Source organism: Alosa pseudoharengus, unplaced genomic scaffold (genome assembly GCF_046254945.1).
Source record: "Alosa pseudoharengus isolate Yale_2024_CS ecotype anadromous, Long Island Sound unplaced genomic scaffold, YU_APseudo_1.1 YU_APseudo_1.1_scf_14, whole genome shotgun sequence".
NCBI classification, from domain to species: Eukaryota; Metazoa; Chordata; class Actinopteri; order Clupeiformes; family Clupeidae; genus Alosa; species Alosa pseudoharengus.
Window position 1 is genome coordinate 16,133,299 of NW_027468609.1, and position 18,701 is coordinate 16,151,999.

The 18,701-nt window shown below is 42.2% G+C and overlaps 1 protein-coding gene across 1 annotated transcript; it reads right to left on the reverse strand.

Annotated features, from left to right (window-relative positions):
• Positions 1-378: 378 nt before the first annotated feature.
• On the reverse strand, positions 379-17,671 carry LOC143122946 (protein CutA homolog). The gene is made up of 6 exons (XM_076283978.1): positions 17,306-17,671; positions 15,897-16,045; positions 10,087-10,146; positions 7,769-7,814; positions 7,146-7,195; positions 379-3,147 (listed from the first exon to the last, which is right to left on the reverse strand). Exons 1-6 carry the CDS (start codon positions 17,408-17,410, stop codon positions 3,030-3,032), a joined length of 528 nt encoding a protein of 175 aa, XP_076140093.1. The 5' UTR covers positions 17,411-17,671; the 3' UTR covers positions 379-3,029.
• Between the last annotated feature and the right edge of the window lie 1,030 nt (positions 17,672-18,701).

The window sequence follows — 18,701 nt, forward strand, 5'->3', positions numbered from 1 at the left end:
CAAATGCAATTTTACAACTGAATGCTCGATCGCGAAGTGCTTGTGGTTAAAATAATTATTAGGATTATCTTAATGTATTTTTACATTTGCTGTAGTATTGTCAATGGGTTTAATAACACATCAAGAGGGTCCTTGGCCAGAACCTTGTGGTATTTGGGGGGCCTTGTCATGGAAAGGTTTGGGAACCCCTGAGCTAACAAACAGCAGGGTCTGAAACGCTCCATGCTTTAATATGCTGTTGATCCAGAACACTGATATAAAGGGTCAGATTTCAGGTTTTAAGCTTTGTCCTCTGAACAGCTGTTCAGCTGGTAAGGTCAGCACAGGACTCACAGGACATTATACAGATAAAAAAAAAGTATTTTCTTGTCATTATAAAAGGTTCAAAACGTTTTTTATTTATTTATTTCTCAAGAAAATCCCATTTAGCAGGCATAGCACAGCATTCTACAGATTGGGATTACCAACTGACAAAGCACGTCCACAGCAGCTGGATTTCAGCCATCCTGAAGTATCTGATCACATTCCAGTACAAACAACCGATTGAGTAAAATACCCTGCCCATAAAATTCCCTCACCACATTCAATGTAAAAAAAATAATTCCCTAATATGAAACCAAACTTCCAAACATCACCTCTGCAAACATTAAAAGCATTTGCTTCAAAGTACTCATTTTAGATCATCAATAACAGTTATTATGGCCAGTCCTCATTCAAAGAAACATTCTTTGGTACCAAACATGTACTATGAACACATGGATTTGCAACGTCTTTAAGTAAAGACGGAATAGAACACCACAATCACAGGTAGGTGAGAAACAAAAGGCAGAGTTTAGAGACGGAGGTGAGGTTGGAGGCCGTCGGGATGTCCAGAGACAGGAACACCTGAGTGATCAGACTTTCAGGAGTGTATGCTTGCGTGTTTGTGCGTTTGCGAAGGTGCATGTGTGTACATGTGTGTGTATCAATATAAAAAAAAAAAAAAATACACACGTTTGCGTTTACACACTAATGAATGGCAGGACCGCTCACTAAACTGCAGTTTAAATAAATACAAAACTGTACATCGAAGGGAGCCATTAAACTCAGATTGTCGTATCAGCACCTGAACCTGCAATTAAAGTTAATGAACACAAAAACTAGCTAACATATAAACGACATTACCGACGCACTTTAAGCATGTAAGACTCAGAGAGGAATGGCGATGGTGGACACTTTTCAGTGCTACCAAAGGCTGCCTGTGGTTGGTGTCTTCCCTTTATGAGGAACTGCCCCACATGGCTGGTTCGATTCCTGTTGACTCTGCAGGAATATTACTCTGTTTTGACTCAAAACAAGGCAACGCATTCCTCACAACAGGCAGCTATTTTTTGTCAAAAGCAAATACACACACAGATGACACTAGGAAGAGTGTGGAGAGAACATACACTTGTCACATGGTCACCATTTTGAATATTTTCTGTGCGAAAATAAGGTGGGAGAAAGTTTGGAAAGTCAGTGATGCGAGTAATGGCTTACTGCTGTGTACCAGACTGTATTTTTTTTAATCCCCCCCCCCTTCTTCAGAGGACAACTTTATCTTTAATAGAGAAATACAGCTGTGTACTGCTCAATGAATTACATTCAAATTTGATTTCACTTGTCGTACCCTATTTCTTCATTGTATGTGCCTTCTTATTTACTTTTTATTGTTTACTTGAATGTTATGTTTGTCTGTGGACTTAATTGGTAAAATATGTCTTGTCTTCACCGTGGGATAGTGAGAAACGTAATTTCGATCTTATTGTATGTCTGGACATGTGAAGAAATTGACAATAAAGCAGACTTTGACTTTTGACTTTGACTTTTAGCGAGAAGATATCTGTAAAAAGCGGGAGGGGTAACACACATAGGTCTGGTGTAAGACAGAAAACACAAGACAAAACATACGGACACACAAACATGAGTACTGTTAAAGACTGACAAAGTCACAGATAGACAAGAGACAAGACAGGTAGACAAGACTACTGTAGGACAGGGCAGATGATTGAGTATTGTAGGTAGGCTGAGGTTGGTCAGATGTTTTGGCATGAGTGTATGTGTGTGTGTGTGTGTGTGTGTGTGTGTGGGGGGGGGGGGGGGGTAGTCAATTCTGGTAATATACACAGTTTTTGGCTATGTTTTGGTTGAATTTAGAAAGGTTAGGTTCCAGGTATCTTCAAAGGCTGACATATGCTTCTTTTGGAGAGAATTATTTTTTTCCATTGAAATGTATTCTGCAATTAGGTTGGTCCAGTGACTGATGTGGCATGAGTTCTTAGATTTTCCAGTTTTGGAGGACTACTTTCTTAGCGAAATGTGTACCAGACAGTAGTTCTCACCAACGACCGAACCAAAAACTATCTTTTCATCATGTCCAAAGAGACACAGCCTCAGCCTTGTTTTTTCATGAACAGTGAAGTTTGGAGAGAACGTAGGTAACACACACAGTGATGATGTCATGAACAGTTAACTGTGAAGAGAACGTAGGTAACACACACACAGTGATGATGTCATGAACAGAGAGAACGTAGGTAACACACACACAGTGATGATGTCATGAATAGTGACGTTTGGAGAGAACGTAGGTAACACACACAGTGATGATGTCATGAACAGTTAAGTTTGGAGAGAACGTAGGTAACACACAGTGATGATGTCATGAGTTCAGTTTGGCCCAAACGACTGTGCTGCATCATTTCATAAAGTTCTGGAACCTTCTGTGGCAGAGTCATCACCAGGGCAACGTGATTGAACTTGGAACAGGTGAGGATATCTATCTACTGTATAAGGCTCTGGTGCAGGGGTTGAGTCCTGGAATCTTCTATGCCAGTGACACTGCTAGGCTCACACGTTGGGACCTCCTGCATCAGGTTGCGATCGGGGGGAAAGTTCTGGAATCCTCTGTGTCACTGCCATTCCCTGCCTTCCAGGCGGGATCCTCCAGGAGAACTTTGGGATAGGGGGGCTTAGTTACGATTGGTCAGTTTGACAGGCTGGGACTCCCTGGGTCAGGATGGGATATAGGGATTCTCGGGGACAGCTTCGTCGATCCACTTCATGTAGTCCAGGCTGCCACCCTCCACGAGGAAACTCAGCACCTCAGGGTTCTCATAGGGGTGGATAGATCTACAACAACAAATCAATCAATGAATTAATCAATCAATCAATCAATCCTTCAACCAATTGCTTAATTATTTATTCAATTAATCGATCGATGAAGCAATAAATCAACCAAACAAAATCATAATCTTATCAAAAAATCAAATCAATCAAATCGTGCATAAATAAATTTAACAAAAGAGAACATTTTCTTCTTTTTTTTTTTTTTTGTAGAGACCCAGCACAAGGAGAGCAGAGGGTTATACTCTCTAAATGTTTACAAAGCAGAAAACCTGCTCTTCTGCCTTGTAAAGACCGGAGAACAAGTTTTTCTGCTTTGTGAACATTTAGTTTAATTCAAGATGAAAAACTGCACTCATCAAACCGCTAACACAAACACGTTTTGGCCTAAGCTGTCATCACTGACACAAACTGACGACGGCTTAGGCTAAAATACTTTTTTGTTAGAGCACATGGTCCAATAAAAATAGAATTTTGAGAAAACGCTTGGGAGTGTGGTTTTTCAACTTGAATCTGATAGTCTTTCTAAACTCTGACCCGAAGTCATTATATTTTTGGAAGTTGAGCACGCCTGCTTCGCCAACATTTAGTTTACACAGTCCAAATATTGGAGGTCAAAGCAGTGCTGTGTTGAACTAGTGTGCTTGTGAGCTTGGGAGGACATAGAGTGACACCGGGTGGCTGAGTGAACTAATAGGCCTCTTCTCAAACCTCTACAGTGGGTACTAGTTAAAAATGGACACTTCACCTAGAAAAACGTGATTCACGCAGCTACGTGAAATGTAAGTACATCTGCAGCCACTTGGGGGCAGCATAAGTCCGCTGTGGCGTACCTCGGTCGAACCGGACGGAGCGTTCGACAGCAAGGGCTGTGATTGGCCGAGTTTTCAGTGTGTTGTTTGTCGGTATTTTTAGCAGCCCCTGCAACATGCTAGTCCACTGTAGCCTATAAGCTTTGTACATAATGGCAAACATAGTTTTGGATTCCGTGGCAGGATTTCTTGATTGTACAGCGCCTGTCTCTCAGTAATGTTTTAAAATGAGAGCTTTGTCAGCTGGCAGTAGGCTACTTTGTCATGAGAAGTTCGCTTGCTAACAGAACATAAATATGCTGCCCAGAAACCTCGTGAATAGTTCTGATTTTTTTTTTTTACTACACTAACGAGGTTGAAATATAGCCTTTGCCTACAGCATCTCCTTAACAGTAGGCCTAATGTTAACAAAATGACACCATTCATATGAGCATGCATACGGCCTGTCTCCTCAGTCCTCCAGCTTGTGCCCCGGAAATCCTAACCCGGAAATCGCATTCATCTAGTGGCAACCAGAGGAGGCAAGACCGAGGAGAGAGGAGGGAGGTGGAAGGCCTGGACCGAGGAGAGAGGAGGAGAGAGGAGGGAGGTGGAAGGCCTGGACCGAGGAGAGAGGAGGAGAGAGGAGGGAGGTGGAAGGCCTGGACCGAGGAGAGAGGAGGAGAGAGGAGGGAGGTGGAAAGCCTGGACCGAGGAGAGAGGAGGGAGGTGGAAGGCCTGGAACGAGGAGACAGGAGGGAGGTGGAAGGCCTGATAAGTGAGGAAACACAAGAGTATCCTACACGGAAGCGTTTTCAGTCGGAATTGTGCGATCATTGGTCCAAGCTGCCAAGGTAAAAAGTTCCTAAAAAGTTCCTGTCAACTTTTGGTTTCAAACAAGTTCGTAGGGATTTATTTGTGTCAATAAACTAGTAGACAGAGCAAAAAAAGGACCTTTATATGCTGGAATTATCACGAACTACCATACAAACTTTTAATAAAAAAGTTCATGCCTGTTTTGTATAGTATAATAACTATTCATGTCTCGAGAACTATCAAACATGACCTCATTACAGGGCTCCAGAGTGCGACCAATTTGGTCGCATATGCGACCTACTTTTTCAAAAGTGCGACTAAAAAAAATCGGAGGTCGCACCGGTGCGATCAGTTATTCGAGAGAGGAAAAAGTGTCCGCATTGAAACTCTACCTTTGGTTCAATAACAGACACATATTTGGCCAATATCGTGATTTAAACAAATCACAGATAGTGAAGGGCGGGACCTCCCCTCTGATTGGCCGTGGCCCAGTGCCTGTGTGTAAATTTGAAAATGCATGTGCTGCAGAGAGAGAGCGAGAGCGAGTGAGAGAGAGGTCAGAGACCCATCAGATTAACAGAGTGGATGTAGTTGCATTACAGTGTGGTCAAATAGGCTGAGATAAATGTCCCCTCTCCCCACTGCCTTTCGGCGGCTGGCAGCAGCAAACCGATCAGACGAGCCCGAGATGATGATCAAGTTTATCGTTGCCTATGATAGGCCTAATGAAACTTCCCTTCACCAAGTTCAGTCCGAAATAATTATTCACCAGAAAAAGAGTTTGAACGTAAACCCGACGTACAGGAATGCCACTTGCGCCAAATTTATAGGAGTAATTGCGGATGAAAAATTGCGTCTTAAAATTGCGAACCATGCATACAAGGCCTTCCCGAACGACAGAGATACAGATATCGCCGAAAAGGAGTGCGTCATTGACCGCAGTTACATGCAGGGAGTAACCCGGTTTTCAACAGCAATATTCGTTTTGCTCGCGAGTTGTGTAAACTCATTCTGATGGCATCAATCAATTTAATCCGGTATTTGGCGCAAACCGAATATCACTGCTACATTTAAATGGCAAGTCATTGCAATAGCCTATAATAATAGGCCTACCATTTCGTTAATGCATTAACCATAGTGATGTTCTTATTGAAAATGTAAAAATACTAAAAGTAAATTGCATTGTGGGGCTGTCAAATGATTATTGCAATCATCATTGCAAAATCACATAAAAATCCCCCAGGCTACTTGGAACATCTCTTTAAATTGTGCTCAAATACATTTCTATGGAAGATGCTAGCATGGCGAGCTGGTTTAGCCAAGGCCTAAAGATCATAAAGGATAAGACATTGAGCCATGAGATGTGCAGTTTGAAGCCCTTTAAAGACGTGCACTGTTAATTTACTCACTGTTATTTTTATTTAATTCATCTTGAGATGTTTTAAGTTTAAATTTCAGCTCAGTGAAGCACTTAAAGCACCAACACTTCATTAAGTTACTTTTCTTAAGTAACACTTCATTAAGTTACTTTTCATTAAGAAACTTATGTAAATCATAAGTCATAGGACAACCTATAAAGGACAGTAATTAAGGAAAAAAAGTGAACCTGCTGCGGTGTTAAATGCGATGTGGTTGAACATTTGGGTGCACCTAACTTTTGTGCTGGTGCACCTAAGAAAAAAAGTTAGGCGCACCAGTGCAACCAGTGCAAAAAGTTAGTCTGGAGCCCTGCATTATCAGGGTCAATAAGTGGGAAGAGTTCATGTTCATATGAAAATGTTAGGCTTTGGTATGAGCTCATATTCTCTGCAATTTGCATGTCTGTTTATTCTAGCCTAAGAGGTGATACGCCGCATCATAAGTAATTGATGTCTCTTAAAAGTGATGCGTGACTGAGCAGGACATCTCATGTCCCGTATCAGTCTCTCCTTCATTCCTCCATCCTCCTATCGTTCCTTCCTCGTTTCCTTTACAATATCAATTAGAACGAGGTGCTAGGACCAGAGGAAGGAAGGAAGGGAGGGAGAGAGAGAGGATAGACAAAAAGACAAAAGAGCAGTGGAGGACTTTTAGAGTGACACCGGGTGAGCTGGGGAATGACACCGAGTGAGCAGTGGAGGACTTTTAGAGTGACACCGGGTGAGCTGGGGAATGACACCGAGTGAGCAGTGGAGGACTTTTAGAGTGACACTGGGTGAGCTGGGGGGGACTTATAGGGTGACACCGGGTCAGCTGGGGAGGATTTATAGAGTGACACCGGGTGAGCTGGGGAGTGACACCGAGTGAGCAGGGGAGGACTTATAGAGTGACACCGGGTGAGTTGGGGAGGACTTATAGGGTGACACCGGGTTAGCTAGGGAGGACTTACAGGGTGACACCGGGTGGCGCTGAACTCACCTTACGTATTCAGTGAGGCTTTGGATCTTAGAAGTGCGTGTCCTTACCAGCTGAAACAGAGAGTGAAAAACCATTCAGCAATACCACCAAAGATCTCCAACCCCCCACACACACAACCACGATATGCAGCAAGGATAACCACACACACACACACTCCACTGAAACAACAAACACGACATGCACCTCTGAGTGTGACACACACTTTACAGTCAGGACACAGGATCTTCTCTTTAGTGCTGGCTGACATTAACATTTCCATAAATATGTGTGTTATTATTATGTGTGTGTTATTTTGTGTGTGTTATTATGTGTGTGTTATTTTGTGTGAGGTTAATATATGTGTGTTATTTTGTGTGTGTTATTATGTGTGTGTTATTTGGTGTGAGGTTAATATATGTGTGTTATTTTGTGTGTGTTATTATGTGTGTGTTATTTGGTGTGAGGTTAATATATGTGTGTTATTTGGTGTGAGGTTAATGTATGTGTGTTATTTTGTGTGTGTTATTATGTGTGTGTTATTTGGTGTGAGGTTAATATATGTGTGTTATTTTTTGTGTGTTATTATGTGTGTGTTATTTGGTGTGAGGTGTGTGTTATTTGGTGTGAGGTGTGGGGACACTCACCAGTAGGACCTCTGTGGCATCCTGGATTTCACCTTTCCAGTAGTACCTGAAAGGAGGGGACACCAACCACACCATCAACATGACACAACACACAGAGAGGGAGAGGTGTGTGTGTGTGTGTGTGTGTGTATGTGTGTGTGTGTGTGTGTGTGTGTGTGTGTGTGTGTGTGTGTGTGTGTGTGTGTGTGTGTGTGTGTGAAGAGAGACACAGAGAGGGAGAGCAAAGAGAGAGTGTGTGTGTGTGTGTGCGCGCATACCTGTCCACTTGCTCATGCTTGAGTTGAAGTGAGTGTGTGTGTGTGTGTCTGTGTGTGTGTGTGTGTTGGTGTGTTGTAACTTGCTGAAGATAACGCATAAAAGCATTTGCTACATGTCTACCTATAAATGTGGCAGTGGCAATTTACAAGCGCTGAATGCAACATCCATGAATAGAAGTTTTGCATTTGACTTCCTGATACTGAGACCCCGAGTAAGCTCAACAAGAGGAAACAAGCTGTTCTGTGCTCTGTGTGTGTGTGTGTGTGTGTGTGAGCTGAGCCACTTTCAGGTGGTCATGAGTCTGTGGGCACTGCAGTGAGGCTGAGAGCCTGAGTGAGCTCAACCAGAGGAAAACTATGTCCTGTGCTCTCTCTTTGTGTGTGTGTGTGTGTGTGTGTGTGTGTGTGTGTGTGTGTGTGTGTGTGTGTGCATGCCTGTCCACTTTCTCATGGTTGAGTTGAAGTGAGGCGCGACCACTCCTGTGGGGGTGTGTGTGTGTGTGTGTGTGTGTGTATGTGTGTGTGTGTGTGTGCATGCCTGTCCACTTCCTCATGGTTGAGTGCGACCTTAGCGACTTTCAGGTGGTCAAGAGTCTGTGGGCAGTGTCATTGGCGCCGCCAGCCGTAATCCTGTACGCACTGTGCATACAATTTTTCAATGCTTTATTCATGAAATCATTCAATATTACTACAATAAAAATAGCTTGAGTACTGTCTTAATTGAAACATGCTTCAAGCACAAATGATAGTTCGGGTTTCAAGATCGATAAGATTCAGTTAATGCGTAGAATATGGATCATCTCAAAGTTTGGGACAACCAAACACCAGTGTAAGCAAATCATTATTGTTAGGTGACCATAGCTGTCTTTTCTCTAGGCCCAGGCCTATCGCAAATCATTATTGTTAGGTGACCATAGCTGTCTTTTCTCTAGGCCTATCGCAAATCATTATTGTTAGGTGACCATAGGTGTCTTTTCTCTAGGCCTAGGCCTATCACAAATCATTATTGTTAGGTGACCATAGGTGTCTTTTCTCTAGGCCTAGGCCTATCGCAAATCATTATTGTTAGGTGACCATAGCTGTCTTTTCTCTAGGCCTATCGCAAATCATTATTGTTAGGTGACCATAGCTGTCTTTTCTCTAGGCCTATCGCAAATCATTATTGTTAGGTGACCATAGCTGTCTTTTCTCTAGGCCTATCGCAAATCATTATTGTTAGGTGACCATAGCTGTCTTTTCTCTAGGCCTAGGCCTATCGCAAATCCTTATTGTTAGGTGACCATAGGTGTCTTTTCTCTAGGCCTAGGCCTATCACAAATCATTATTGTTAGGTGACCATAGCTGTCTTTTCTCTAGGCCTATCGCAAATCACGACATAAGCTCATTGGTTTCTTCTTTTCTTTTCTTTCCCTTGTTCGCGTGTTGGGTAGTGGAGCGATAATGCATTTAAAGCAATGTTCACGTCACGTGAGCCAGAGCCGATATGGCCAGAGCTGCTTGCTCTGTAAAGGTATTTATGTCCCATCAAAATTGCGTTAAAATGGTGTGTTTAGCAGCCAGAATTTTAAAAAAATTCCCGGGGGCGAAATCTCCCTCATTCCAGAAATGTTAAAAAGCTTGAAACACCTCATGTGTAGGGTAGCCATGCACCGTTGATTTTTTTTTTTTTTTAAGCGTCCTGGGCCATGGTGCGTACTATGGTATACAATCCTAGCGGCGCCCCTGGGCAGTGTGTGTGTGTGTGTGTGTGTGTGTGTGTACCTTTCAGGTGGTTGAGAGTCTGTTTGCAGTGTGTGTGTGTGTGTGTAGGACCACAGATCTCAGTGGGCAGAACGTGTAGGGTTTTAGTTTTCAGTGGGCATCATGTTAGAGTTAAAGGTAAAAGTTAACTGTTAAAGTGGACAAGCTAGCATGCAAACTCGCTCTATCCTCCTTTCCATTCAGAATACCAGATGACCAGTAGCGCTTGGGTGAAGCCACACCCCAGAGTGACAAGAGAGACCCAAACTGGGGTCAGTCAGAGTTCAAAGGTCAATGGGGCATGCTCACAAAAAAACTCACATGGTGGCGGAGCGAGGAAGAATGTTGACACACGCAGCCATGCGCCTCTCCATTAGAGACCTACAGAGAGAGAGAGAGAGAGAGAGAGAGAGAGAGAGAGATAGGGAGAGAAGAAGAGAGAGACAGATAGGGAGGTAGAGAGAGCGATAGAAACAGAGAGAGAGAGAAAGAGAGAGAGAGACAGAGAGAGATGAGGAGGGAGAGAGCGATAGAGACAGAGAGAGAAAGAGAGAGAGAGAGATAGGAAGGGAAGGAGAGAGAGAGAAAGAGAGAGATAGGGAAGAAGAGAGCGATAGAGACAGAAAGAGAAGGAGAGAGGAAGGGAAGGAGAGAGAGAAAGAAAGAGAGATAGGGAGAGAGAGAGAGGGAAGAGAGAGTTTAACACCCATTTATTCAATCAATCTTCAAACCAGGACATCACCGTAACACTCCATTAGTATCAGTGTAACACAAGATTCATGACATGCTATACAGACATTTTACATCCTCAGATTACAGTATTAAGTAGACTTATGTTTCTGTTTATTTTTAACCTGAGGGGAATTAGAGAGAAAAAGACAGAAAGAGAGAGAGAGAGAAAATTTTGAAAATTTTGAGTTGCGTGTCCCGAGTCCCGACAAAAGCCTGTCGGAATGCTAAAATGTCCCGGTTTACACTAACCACTATTAAAGTGTGGTCTTATTATAGCCCGATCATTAACTAAACCCATGTAGAAAGACTATAGCCTAAAGCGTCCGGCGTATGATTTTGATAATGTGTGTGTTTGCTCGAGTGCAGTCAATCGTAACAGTCTGCATAATCTTTGCATTTGCATCTTTTTCAAATGTATCTCTGCAAACACTGTTGCAAAGCCTCGTCATATCTGCCTCGTTTTAACGGTTAGGACAATGCTGAAGAGAAAGTCATTTTCAAAATAACCTATGGCTGAGTTTTGTTTTCAAATGTTTTCATGCATGTCTGGATAATGGGTGAGGAATGTTTAGGAGACAGACTCGTAAATCCTAAAATCCTCGTAAACTCGTAAGTCTTTTATTTACAGGCTTGTTTTCGAGGCATTATTTTTTATGTGGCTTTATTTCTTATGTGCGTTTTATTGCCTTCTGAGACATACATTTCGTTTGGAGCGTCATACCAGTAGGCTATCAAAAGCAGAAGATGTTCGGTTTGGTTTGGGATTTATTAATTTTGTGTGTTTTTCAGACAATGGAACCTGGTGAACTTCTCAAAGTAAACAGTAACACTAAAACAAGGGGCTACATTGAGATTTTCGGTGGAAAAGATCAGGCAGTCTGCCGAGAGACCTGCCCCAATGGGCATCATTGGACCATTAAACCACACAATGATCCAAAACATACAGCCAAACAAGGCGAGAAATGTCTACAGGAACTCAGGAAGGTCTACATGTTTTTACATTATGAAGTGAAGAAGGCACCATGCAGAAATACCTCAATGTTTTTGTGACGAGCGATTCAAAATGTTCACTCATGCAAGAGCAGCCTTTCCTCTCTTTCATTAGTACGCGCCGATCTTCAGTGATAGTCTGATTGAATTTACTGTACTTCACTTGAACACAAACACAAGCTGAACACACCCAAGTTCTGTAAGGCTGACTAAGACACACCTGGGGCTCTGAGGAATGTGTGGCGCAGGTGAGTAACACACACTCAGCTTTTCCCTTATCATGATTGCAGTGAGGCTAAGTAACACACACACATACACACACACAGTCCTCCCTTACTATGATTGCAGTGAAGCTGAATAACACACACACACACACACTATGCATTCTCAGGAGTGTGTCGGGTCAAGTGAACATGGGCAGCTACTAAGGCGTACCAGGTGTTTTCACCTGTCCATCATCAAACCGAATATTCAGACGTTACTGTGACGACCAACCTACCAAACGACTACAAAAACACATTTCAAAATACGGTAAACCCTGACCTTGTTGATTTAATACACACTTCAATAGAGCTTTCCCAAATATACCAGCATGACGGAATGTCCAGGGCCTGGAGTCAGCCTGGACATGTTGCAAATCTCTGACCTTCAACATTCTGACCTACTACACTAACGTTGTATAATAGTTATTACTAGGTGTTTAAGTTAGCCTCATTGAAACTGAATTTACTGAAGTTACTTAACCAAATTCAGTTGTGCACAAGGGAAATTGCAGCCAGCCGTAAATCAGAGAAGCACCATGTGATCCAGTAGCCAGATCCTGATCTTTCTGAATATTCAAGGATAATTCCTCTGAAAGCATTTCAGACGGAGAGATTATATCATTATTATTATTACTATTGTATTAGTGGCTGCATGGGTTGAACCAGGGCCGAGTGGAAAGAGCCGAGACTGTTCTGCTGTGCACTGTTTACTAGACACAAATGGATTCTCGTTTACCCACATCTCAAAGCTACAGACCCTTTACAGCCTAACAGAAGGTCTGACATTTTTTGTCAAAATGAAGCTATTGACATATTCTTATTCTGTGACAACTTCATAGTGTGAGGTGAGGTGTTTCTTGAAGTTGTATGTATTTTTGGACATTATATCTAAACAGGCTTGTTCGACTTGTCAGTATAACTCAATGGAATTGTAAAACTTTGAAGCTCAATATCTCAGAACTCCTCAGAATGCAGACAGAACCTTAGAATTCCATGGGGACCCAGGCTTCATATCTGTACAGCTCTATGTTTGCCATGAAGAGCAACAGCCATCACAGATTCTGGCCAACTGGCAGCCAGCTGGTGAGTAACTATCTGTCATGACCCCGACTGTCCGAGCACTTAGCCTGAGGGCCCGGGTACTTTCGCACGCCACCCATGGGGCAAACGAGAACATCTGCCCTCTCGGACTGATAGCTCAGCAGATCTCAAAGCCTCAGTGTGGTTCTCGTGGGGAGAAAAGGGAACCAGGGCAGTCATGGTGTTTTTCGGGGCTGAGGCAGCTATGGTGGGTCTTTCCATTAGAGAAATGGAACTGGGCCTTCAGTGCTTTAACAATAGATTGTTCTAGGGTTAATGCCGACATATCACTTTTTCATTTACCTACTAAACTATGCAATGTGTACATAAGCATAACCATAATATTGACAAGATTTTTACACCTCATACCATATAACATTCTTCTGGTTTTTAGTGCTATTAAAGTCGATAGCCAAAATCAGTGACTTCCCTGTTGCTAGAGATATCAACTCATGGCCAAAGCTTTAGGCCAGCCTCAAAACAGCCTTACAGTTCTTTTTCAAAATATATTTATTACAGCAAATAGACAGCAGGGCAGGGTCCACGCTGAAAATGAGCTTGTGTGCTGTCATTGGTCTCCGCCCAGACAACCACACAGACACACACACACACAGACAAACACACAGACACACACACACACACACAGACAGACACACACACACACACACACGCACACACACAGACCTACACACACACACACACACAGACACACACACACTCACACACACATTGGTCAGGACTGACTGAGTGTGAGGAAGGCTTTGGCCAAATATAGGCAGAAATGTAAAGAGATGGTGTTGTTTACTTCAGTGTGTGAGAGAGCTTGTGAGAGTGTGAGTGTTTACACACCGTCCCTGGTACCCGAGTGTGCTGGCATATTCTGCACCCCAACTCAAAGCAACTCTGTTCTCTCAGTAATAAACACACGCACACACACACACACACACATACACACACACACACTCACACACACAGCATGCAGCTGTGAAACTCTGATGACCGCCTGAAAGCTGAAGTCTTCACGTGCACTTTGCGACCTTCACGTCACTGGAGTGGGTCCCAATCCCAGAGATTATTTACATAACACTTAATCCTGCCAGTCCAAAAAGCCTGGATATGAGCGACAAAACCACTGCTGCTAATACCTCAACAAACACACACACACACACACACACACACACTAAGGGTGTGCAATATTAACAATTGTGTCGATAATGAAAATTAGATGATATTTTGCATTCCTACAATTTTTTGTAGAAGTATCATATTATACTAGTATCTCACTCATGCAAATAGGTTAATAATTGTTCCTTATAATGAATATTAATGAAAACATGAAATGTGCTTTGTATAACATAATAACTATGCATTCTAAAATAATATAATATGTTGCAAAATCAGTTGGGTTTTGCCTTATATGGCCTTCTACCTCCTACTAAACTGTCTCTGTTTTACAGTAGCCAAGTGAAGTCAAGTCAACTTTATTTGTAGAGCGCATTTCATACACAGGTCATTCAATGTGCAAAAAACAAAACAAAAGCAAACAAGAATAGGTAATAAAAGCATAGAAGGGAAATAGCCGAAGAATATTTTAAAAATTAAAGAATAAAAACAATAGCAAATAGAAAGCAGGGCATGGTCAGTAGGCCCTTTGTCTACAAATGCAGAAGAGTGTTCATCATCTATATAACTATATCACGCATGTTTGGCCACCGAGCTCTGTCCTGTTTCTTTACTTCCTGTTCTAGACTCTAGGTCTCCACTGTGGGATGCTACTGCAGTCTCTCCAACTTAAGACATTACATTACATTTATTTATTAATTTAGCAAAGTGACTTACATATGTCATTTATATCACAAATTCTCCACGGAGCAACTTGGGGTAAAGTGCCTTGCTCAAGGGCACAAAGGCGGAAGACAGGAATTGAACCCCCCCCACACACACTCACATATGCAACAATTAGTGGGGGGTCCTTAATACATCTTGGCCCAGGGGCCCGAAAGTTCATAATCCGTCCATGACCAAAACTATATTAATCTAGAGCACACTAGCATGTGTTTGACTGCTAAGACATGGCCACATCATTGATAAGTAAAAGGCATGGGGTGTTGGTGCAGAGAGGCTGTGCTAATCTGTACTTAGAGGATCTGTTGGCTGAGGATAGTTGGCACAATGTACTGCAATAGCCTTAGCTGACCTGACCTGTGAAAAACAGATAGGGAAATATGGCCCCAAACAACAAACCACCATTTCTGTTATTACTATGTCACCCAAAGACAACAATTGGCATGCTTACAAGCTTATCACTGTATGTTTGCAGTGAAACGCTTAACACCAAAACTTCTTACGGCTGCTTAGAAAGCTTACAACACACAAGAACTGACAGACAACAGTGTGAAACGACTCTTTTCAGATGTAGTAATAATACACTAATGGATGGCCACGTGTGAAACGGAATGTGCAGAGTGCATTCATACAATATTGATCACCACATGCAATGGTCTTCAATATAGTGACCTGTTACATATATGTAGCTTGACTGCCCAAAAAGCTGATGTACTGGATGCAAAAATAGTTTTAAAATGATGGGGGGGGGGGGGGGGGGGGCATTCATGTGTTAGTAATGCTATTGTTCGCTGACATTAAAATCCATTTTCATGGGTTCGACATTGTATTTGGCAGAGCTCTTTACCCACTCTGAAATCGTTAACATCCTCGGGCTAAAATAGTTCTCAGCTTTTAATGTTGCATTGATCAACATATTTTATGGCCTTTTACACCCCACACCCCTGTCAAATTGAAGATTTAGGAAATATTTAACTTATCTAATTCAGAGTGAGAGAGACACTGAGGAAATGGGAGAGAGAGACAGAGACAGAATGCTGTCAATGTTCTAATTGTTATGCTGTTTTAATTGTGCTTTGGCAACACTGTACTTACAGTCATGCTAATAAAGCAACCTTGAATTGAAAAATGTAATTGAATTGACAGAGAGGGAGCGGAGAGAGAGAGAGAGAGAGAGAGAGAGAGAGAGAGAGAGAGAGAGAGCGCGAGATAGAGACCTACCTGCTGATGTCCTTGGCCACTTGTTCATTGGGGCAGTTGATGAGGATGACCGAATGGTGTCCAGCCACATAACTCCCCGTGAGGGCAGAGTGCAGCTGGACGCTCAAGGTTTTCAGAACAGGATACAGGGCAAGCATCAGCAGCAGTCCCTACAGCAAACACACACACACACACACACGCATGCACGCACGCACACACACACACACGCACGCACGCACGCATACACACGTACACACATGTTAACCCACATGTTAGTCAACACAGCAACACACAGACAGACAGACACACACATACACAGGTTAACCCACATGTTAGTTAACACATAACTGTTAACAAACAGCAACACACAGACAGACAGACAGACACACACTCACACAGTAGGCTACAAAACTCTTTCACCCACATGCAACGGCTAGGCCTAACCCATGATGTCACTCACATGCCTCTGCAAATACATAAACAACTGTCTCATGATTAATCAAGTACTCAGGGGCAGCAAATAGCCTAACTGGAGAAAGACCCTGGACAGCAAATTCTGAAAATCTGAGCTGCTTGCTTTGCTCATGTCCCCTCCTAGAATGCTGACATACAATGGCCGATTATTTCCAAACAAACGGTCCATTACAGTTATTTCCCGAGGGAATGTCGCTGTGTCTTTCTGCTGTGACCAGCACTGTCTGCGGCCTCATCATTATTTGGTGTTGTTGGCCGGAGACACTGGTTGATTCATAGCCTGCTCAGCACTAGCGCATTTGGCTGAGGACCGAAGCGCCGCACTTCGCTGCACCAGCATTGGCAGCATTTGAGTAGTGGGCAAGGCAAGCGAAGGGAGTCCAAAGGCCATGAGGGCTGTCAAGGTTTGACTTTCCCTTGACAATGCAAACAATGGTAGAGGCTTGAGGAACTTCCGAAGAACCAATGTCGGGAAGGTAGCCTATTCAATAGGCCTATCGTTAGTTAAACAAGTTACTGTGTAACTGATCAGTTACAAGGCGCAATCAAAGTTTTCTATTTCAATGGTACGCTGTTAGTTTAAAGCTAATGTTACTATTCTCATAGGTTGGTAACTTCAGCGCTAACGTTAACTTCGCACCCTGACAGCAAATCTCGCACCCTGATTAAACACTTCAAGGCCACTTCTTAGCCATGTGTCAAAGCGCAAATTCCCGACAAAACTGTAGCCTACTCTGTAGTAAGCAGCCTACTACCTAAATAGAGAAATCAACAAATCCATCACTATAATCTAACGTTATTTAGCTGCTAAGGTTATGCCAGGTATGCTGTCACATTAACCTACGTTATGTCACCAGTTAAACAATAGATAGCCTAATGTTACACGTTAACAATAACACCTTGAACACATGTTGACGAATAAGATAGAGATATCGTTGGATGGACGTCCCACTTACCCCAAGAATAAACGTGTACCCCGGCCGAGAAACCGTGTGAGTTGTTGAATCTTTTGGACATCTCTGATACCACCAATCCATTTTTCCATTATGAATGAATGCCATGTCGTTTGTGTAGAATAATTTCCTTGCCACACCTATCACTTATCGCTAGCTAACGTTAGAACTAAATCAACTCGTTTACAAGACTGGATCAGTGCCGTCCTTTCATGAAAAATCAACATAGACATTGTATCAACTAAAATGAATTCATAAACTTAATATCCAACAACGTCTATTACGTTCAAAAGCGTCTGTAATGTTAGCCAGTTCCCCATAGCCTGACTCAAGCATTGTTACTTTGACAGGTAGCTACGCTGTGACCAACGCTATGGAGAGAGTGCACATAGAACTTTTGAGAGTGCCCTGGATCATTGTCATTGGATAGTACGAACTTCCGGGTTCGGAGCAATCCAATGAAAAAGCAGAGTGCACGGACACTAACATGCCCTCTGCTAAAACCTTAAGCAGCTTATCCATTTAATACACTTAAGTGCTATACGTGCCACTTGTTTACCGTGGTAAAGTTGGTTTCATATTGGACGTTGGATATTCGACACATTCGAAAAATCTATTTAGCACTGACTACGAGGGTCGAGTTTGTGTCAAACCAATTTTAATGTGTTTAAACAAGGCCTGCCTATATTACACAAAGCTTCTTTTGTCCAAAAACCCATGTTTTGATTTTATGAATTTTTTAGGCTGATAAAAGATTTCAATCTATTATGCGGCTTCACCTTTTGACTTACCCATACTAAAACACATCTCCTGAACTCGGCTTACTGCCCTTTCTAGTACACAAAGCTTCTTTTCCCCTAAAACCTACTCTTTGATTTTATACAATTTTTAATGTTAAATGTTTCAAATCTATTATGCGGCTTGCCCTTTTGACCTACCCATGTCAAAACACATCTGGTGAACTCGGATTACTGCTCTATATAGTACACAAAGCTTCTTTTTCCCAAAAATCCATTCTTTGATTTTATAAATATTTTTTAATGTAAAAAAAAATGCTTTAAATGCTTTAAATCTATTATGCGGCTTGACCTTTTGACCTAACCATGTCAAAACACATCTGTTGCACTCAGCTAACTGCCCTACATAATACACAAAGCTTCTTTTTTCCAAAAAACTCACTCTTTGATTTTATATAAATTTTTTACTATTCAAAAATGGTATAAATCTATTATGCGAATTGACCTTTTGACCAACCCATGTCAAAACACATCTGCTGCACTCAGTTAACTGCCCTACATAGTACACAAAGCTTCTTTTTTTCAAAAACTTACTCTTTGATTTTATATACATTTTTTACTATTCAAAAATGCTATAAATCTATTATGCGCCTTCACCTTTT